Source organism: Chrysochloris asiatica, unplaced genomic scaffold (assembly GCF_000296735.1).
Source record: "Chrysochloris asiatica unplaced genomic scaffold, ChrAsi1.0 scaffold00329, whole genome shotgun sequence".
Lineage (NCBI taxonomy): Eukaryota > Metazoa > Chordata > Mammalia > Afrosoricida > Chrysochloridae > Chrysochloris > Chrysochloris asiatica.
This window is the reverse complement of record NW_006408847.1, coordinates 689,334-695,950: the sequence shown is the minus strand read 5'-3', so window position 1 is coordinate 695,950 and position 6,617 is coordinate 689,334. Positions and strand designations below refer to the sequence as shown.

The following is a 6,617-nucleotide window of genomic DNA, read 5'->3' as shown; positions in this document are numbered from 1 at the left end:
TCAATGCTATCGTTTTTGGTATAGAGAAATCCAACTGATTTTTGTATGTTGATCTTATATCCTGCCACTTTGCTGAATCTTCCAATGAGGTCTAGTAGCGTTTTTACTGAGTCTTTGGGGTTTTCTATATATAGGATCATATCATCTGCAAATAGGGAGGAAGCTCATGATATTGTCTGTTTACCTTCACTCGATTCACACTAAAAAGTTTACAAGAAAGAAAAGAATGACGCAGTGATATCAATGGTTATGACTCAATTATATCAATAGTTATGAAGATGATGTAGGGCAGACCATTAGTTGGGGCTGATTCATCAACTAGCATCAACAATGTATTTGGAATATCCATTTAGAATGTTGTAATGGACATATATATATATTTAAAAAAATACTTGTCCTGAAACCATCTTCCATTTCCATTTTATTCTCAGAAAAGGTTTCTCAGATCCCTTCGATTGGGTAGGTACCCCTGCCATGCATTTTCAGGAAATTATTCATTGGAATTATTAATCATTGCTTAAGTTTTTGTCTTCCCCATTAAACTATAAGCTTCCTAAAGGTAAGTATAATAATGTAAGGTAAGGATAGAGGATGCCTTATTCCTGTTGAATCTTAGTGCCTTGCACAATACTACTGAATAAATTAAAGAATTAACAAATGAGAACATTACTTACAATAACCTCTCTTTAGAGAAGGGTGTGTGCACTATATGAAGAAAAGCCAAGCTTTATAAAAGATTTAAGAAAACATGAGGAGTGGCCAGGCACCTAGCTCTTAGATGGAACAACTGAATATTGTAAAATAGCCTGTTCGCCTAGAAAAATGTATGGACTTAATGTAATGTCAACAAATCAAACCCACTGCCAGGGAGTCAATTCCCATTCATAGTGAGACTATAAAGGTTTCTAAGACTGTAGATCTTTAGGGGAGCAGATAGCTTATCTTTCTCCCAAGGAGCAGCTGGTGGGTATGAACTGCTGGTCTTTTGATTAACAGTTCAGTGCTTATCCAACAACACCACCAGAACTCCTTAAGGTTCCCTAGAGTCCTCCCAAAATTATTGAGGGAATTGTTGCAAAATGATTCAGAAAGGAAAAAGACCATTAAAAAATTCTGTAACTTTTCCCTTTATCTCTATGTGGTCTTTCACACACAATACTGTGCAGAACCTCCCTCTTCTGTCTGCTGGGTTCTATCAGTGGCCAACCCTCAGCAGAAAACCCAAGGAAAGAGTCTGGGGTAAAGAGATCTCTGTGTCTGATTTTCCTTTCCAGAAACCAACAAGAGCTCAATGTGGACAAGAACAGTGGAGGTTCATAAATGCTCCTTTGGAGTTAGTATGCATAAGGCTGTCTGATGGAGCATTTAGCCTGGCACCTGGTGAGGCTGAGTCTCAAGATCTGTGCAAGATTGATATATTCTCCAATGACTTTCCCCAAAAGAGTTCCTTCTTTAACCTCTCTTATGGCAGTCTCTGCTTGTTCCCAACTTCTTAGCAGAGCTGATTTGGAGCTGGATTTCTCTAGAAGAGGCTGATTGGTAGGCATGAGTATGCTTTTCATTCCGTTCCCGAGTGCCAGTCTGCTACTAGAGATGGAATGCTCCTATCAGACATGTGACCCAATGCCCAGCTCTTCTGATCAGTTCCCTAACCATTCCAGGACCATGTTGGAATGTCTGTTGTAACATCTCCGACAGGGGTGTGATTCTGTGCCTAGAGATCTGGGATCTCTAGCTAGCCAGGGTCTAGCTGGCTCCTGTAGCTCTCCTAGACTTCTGACTCAGCTGCGCTTATTGTTGTTGCTAAATGCTGTGAAGTCACTGCTAACTCCTAGCAACCTACCTAGGGTTTCTGAGCAGCAGCTGGTTGGTTTAAACCACAGACTTTGAAGTTAACAGTCCACTGCTTATCCTACAGCACCACACCAGGACTCCAAAGAGGCATGTTATTGTTGTTTTTAAGTGCCATGGGGTTGGTTCCAACCCATAGTGACACAGGGTTTCTGAGAAGCAGCTGATGAACTTGAACCTTTGACTTGAGAATCAAATCAAATTTTCAGTCCACTGCACTAACCCACAGCACCACACAACAGATAGGCATATGTTGTTGCTGTTGTTAGGTGCCATTAAGTCAGTACTGACTCATAGCGATCCTACGCACAACAGAATAAAACACTGCCCTATCCTGGGCCAACCACACAATTTTTGCCATGCTTGAGCCCACTGATGCTGCCATATTGCCAATCCATCTCGCTGGGGGTCTTCCTCTTTTTTTCTGATCCTCCACCTTACCAAACATGATAGCCTTCTCCAGTGACTGGTCCCTCCTGACAATATGTCCGAAGTATGAGAGACAAAATTTGGTCATCCTGGCCTCCAAGGAGCACTCTGGCTGCACTTCTTCCAACACAGATCTGTTGGTTCTTTTGGCAGCCCATGGCACTTTCAATAGTCTCCTCCAGCACCATAACTCAAAAGCATTAATTCTTCTATGGTCTTCCTTATTCACTGTCCAGCTTTCGTATGCATATAAAGTGATTGAAAATACCACGGCTTGGGTCAGGCATACCTTAGTCTTCAAGCTGACATCTTTGCTCTTCAACATTTTTAAAAAGTTCCTGTGCAGCAGATTTGCCTAATGCAATACATCCTCTGATCTCTTGACTGCTGCTTCCGTGAGTGTTGATAGTTGATCCAAGAAGAATGAAGTCCTTGACAACTTCAATCTTTTCTCTATTGATAAGAATGTTGTTTATTGGTCCAGTGTTTATTGTTTTCTTGACATTGAGATGCAATCCATACCAAAGGCTGTGCTCTTTGATCTTCATCAGTATTTTAAGTCTTCTTCACTTTCAGCAAGCAAGGTTGTATCATCTGCATATCACAGGTTGTTAATGAGTCTTCTTCCATTCCTGATGCCACGTTTTTCTTCATACAACCCAGCTTCTTGGATTATTTGCTCAACACTCAGGCTGAATAAGTATGGTTAAAGAATACAACCCTGTTGCACACCTTTCTTAATTTTAAACCATTCAATGGAGTGATGGTTTGAACAACTGCTTCTTGGTCCATGTACAGATTTCTCATGAGCACAATTAAGTGTTCAGGAATACTCACACTTCGCAATGTTGTTCATAGTTTGTCATTATCCACATAATTGAAAGTCTTTGCATAGTCCATAAAGCACAGGTAAACATCTTTATGGTATTCTCTGCTTCAGCTAAGATCCATCGGATATCAGCAATGATATCCCTCATTCCATGTCCTCTTTTGAATCCGACTTGAACCTCTGGAAGTTCTCTGTCAATGTATGCTTGCAGCTGTTTCTGTATCACCTTTAGTAGTACTTTACTCACATGAGATATCAAAGATATTGTCTGATGATTTCCACATTCCGTTGGGTCACCTCTCTTTGGAATGGGCACAATCAATTGGCCAGATAGTTGTCTTCCAAATTTCTTGGCATAGATGAGTGAGTGTCTCCTGTGCTGCCTCACTTTCTTGAAAGATTTCAATTTTTATTCCACCAATTCCTGATGCCTTGTTCTTTGCCAATTCCTTCAATGCACCTTAGACTTCTTCCTTCAGTATCATTGGCTCTTTATCATATTCTACCTCTTGAAATGGTTGAACATCAACCATTTCCTTTTGGTAAAGTGACTCTGTGTATTCCTTCCATCTTCTTTTGATGCTTTCTGCATCATTCAATACTAGTGGGGACAAAAACATTTGTGAAGTATGTACACCATAGAATGGTCAGCCACTTGAAATCAAAAGGGCAGCATTTACCTAGGACAGTCAGTAGTATCTGTAAATCAAGGCTGTATCACTCTGTGGGTACCTCTCTATTATTCATTTGATATATCAGGCTCCCTTGAGTAATCTGTAGCTATTAACATAAAGGTGTAAAAAAAGAATAAAACAATGCAAAAAACATTAGGTAATCAAGCATTTAAACATTTAAACATGCTTGAACCAAACAATTAAGCAGCTGTCTAACACCATGCTCCTTCACTAATAACTTTATTAAATCCAATTCTATTTAATGACATATATATATATATAGACATACACACACACACACATATATATACATGCATATACATACTCATCTTTTCAGTTTGTCCTTGAAGCTGAAATATACATCATAAGTTATCATTTTTAACTCTCTTCTCTCTAACATTTAAATCATTAGAATTTATGTGATTACAAAGTCCCATCAGACATGTCAGTGAATTTCACACTAGACATGTAGCCACAGATGTTTCCACTGGATGTAATATTAATGACATTATTGGACCAGGTCCTTTCCTATTTTTGCTTCCAGATCGCTCCAACTTAAAATGGTTAATTAAACAGGACACTGGGGTCAGTGGGTTCTAAGGCAAAGAGCTTCTCAGCAGCTGCTAAAGGAAGAAAATGCAGGGCACGGAGAATGAGATTTCGCTGGGGAGTGGTCAATACCTAGAGCTGGTATTGTTGTCTGCTGTTATTGGTGGGTTTGGCCAATGGCTGGCCCTAGATCGAGCAAGGCAACACCAAGGCGCTGGCGGTGGTCTATGGGCCGCACGAGATTCAGAGCTCCAGGGAACGAGCTCTGCCCCACCGGGCCCTGGTGAACTTTCAGTACAGCTCAGCGACCTTCAGCACCAGGGAGCGCAAGAGGCGGCCACATGGAGACCACAGGTCCTGCAAGATGGACCTACAACTATGCCAGACCTTTGATGCCGCCATCCTCACCCAGCTGCACCCGTACTCCCAGACTGACATCTATACACAGGTGTTGCAGGCAGATGGTGGGACCTATGTGGCTTGCGTGAACGCAGCCACCCTGGCAGTGATGGACGCTGGCATACCCATGCGGGACTTCGTGTGCGCCTGCTCAGCTGGCTTTGTGGACGGCACAGCCTTGGCAGAGCCTAGGGAGGAAATAAATAAGACCCCGGGGCTTAGTTCCAGGAATCTGAGTCAATGTGAAATCTAACTAGTGGACTAAGACGCCCATCCTCACATCATGCACCTATATACTTCTTTCCTCAGAGCTTGCCCTGCCTTTTTTCTAACTTTTCAATTGTGATTTGAGTAAAGGCATACAGAGCTGATCATCTGTTTTACATTCAACAAATAATACACTTTGATTCATATCAATGATTGCAACCCCCTCAATGTTACATCACTTATCTCTCTTCTTTCCTATGTTTCTTGTTTTTTTCTTTCCCAACACTTCTGAAATTCATCCTGAGGTAAATGCTGCCCTTTTGATCCCAAATGGTTGACCATTCTATGGTGTGTGTGTACCTCTATATGTTGTTGTTGTATGCTGTCGAGTCGGTTCTGACTCATAGCGACCCTGTGTAGGGTTTCCTAGGAGCAGACAAAAACACTAGTGAGATACATATACCACAGAATAGTGTATGTAGCTATATACCTATCTAAGGAGTGCTGGTAGTGTAGTGGTTACGAGTCAGGCTACTAATCTCAAGGTCAGCAGTTTGAAACTTCCAGCCATTCCATGAGAGAAAGATGAGGCTTTCTGCTCCCTTAAAGATTTACAGCCTCAGAAACCCTATACAGGGTCGCTATGAGTTGGAACCGACTCCGTGGCACATAATCACCACCATATGCCTATCTGGAGTCCTGGTGTGGTGCTGCAGGATAATGCGCTGGACTACAGTTTGAGCTGCAAGGATGGCGATTCACACCCACCAGTTGCTCCTCGGAAACCCTATACAAAGTTGCTATGAGTCGGAACCGACTTGATGGCACTTAACAACAACAACATACCTATCTAGGAGTCCTGGTGTGGTGCTGTGTGTTAATGCGCTAGACTATAAGGTTGGTTTGAACTGCAAGGTTGGCAGTTCAAGCTCACTAGCTGTTCCATGGAAACCCTATACAAGGTTGCTGTGAGTTGGAATTGACTCAATGCCACTTAACAACAACAACAACAACACATATCTATCTGGAATCCTGGCATGGAGGTGTAGAATAAGCACTGGACTACAAATTGCAAGGTTGGTGGTTCAAACCCATTAGCCCATTAGCCATTCCTTGGAAACCCTGTACAAGGTAGCTATTAGTCAGAACTGACTCGATGGCACCTAACCCCAGAAACAATGTATACCTATCTATTGCTTGGCTGAAAATTGAACCCCAGGGATGATTTCAGTTCCAGACCTGAAGTGTGACCAAGAGCCACTGTCTTGGGGTTCCACCAGTGTATCTGAGCAGTAAACTTGGTCTTTTTTATGGTTTGAGTTTTGTTTCACTTTTTCTCCCACTCTATCTAGGACCTTCTAATGTGATCCCTTTCAGAGCAGTTGGCTGTGGTAGTGGGCACCATCTAGTTCTGGTCTCAGGGTCATGGACACTGACCCTCACATGCTCCATTAGTCCATTGAACTAATTGTTCTCAGGTGTCTTCAATATTGATCACTCTTCTTTCTTCCATTGCCCTGATTTCTGGCATCCTTTGTGTTTAACTTGAATGGATCCCCTTGAAGACAACATAGGATCCCAGTACTCATTGAGAACTACCAGGAGCCGTTCAGAAATCCAGAAGTCCTCACACTGGGTTCAGCGCTAACTCCCTTGAACCTTGTGGGGGCCTGAGATTA

General features: G+C 42.1%; 1 protein-coding gene across 1 annotated transcript in view; it reads left to right on the top strand.

Annotated features, from left to right (window-relative positions):
• Positions 1–4,984, top strand: part of LOC102840183 (exosome complex component RRP41-like) — a 14,680-nt gene extending 9,696 nt beyond the window's left edge. Inside the window, exon 2 of the mRNA XM_006875507.1 lies at positions 4,523–4,984. Within this exon, the coding sequence (XP_006875569.1) occupies positions 4,523–4,984 (462 nt within the window). The remainder of the gene's footprint in view (positions 1–4,522) is intronic.
• The last annotated feature ends 1,633 nt before the right edge of the window (positions 4,985–6,617 follow it).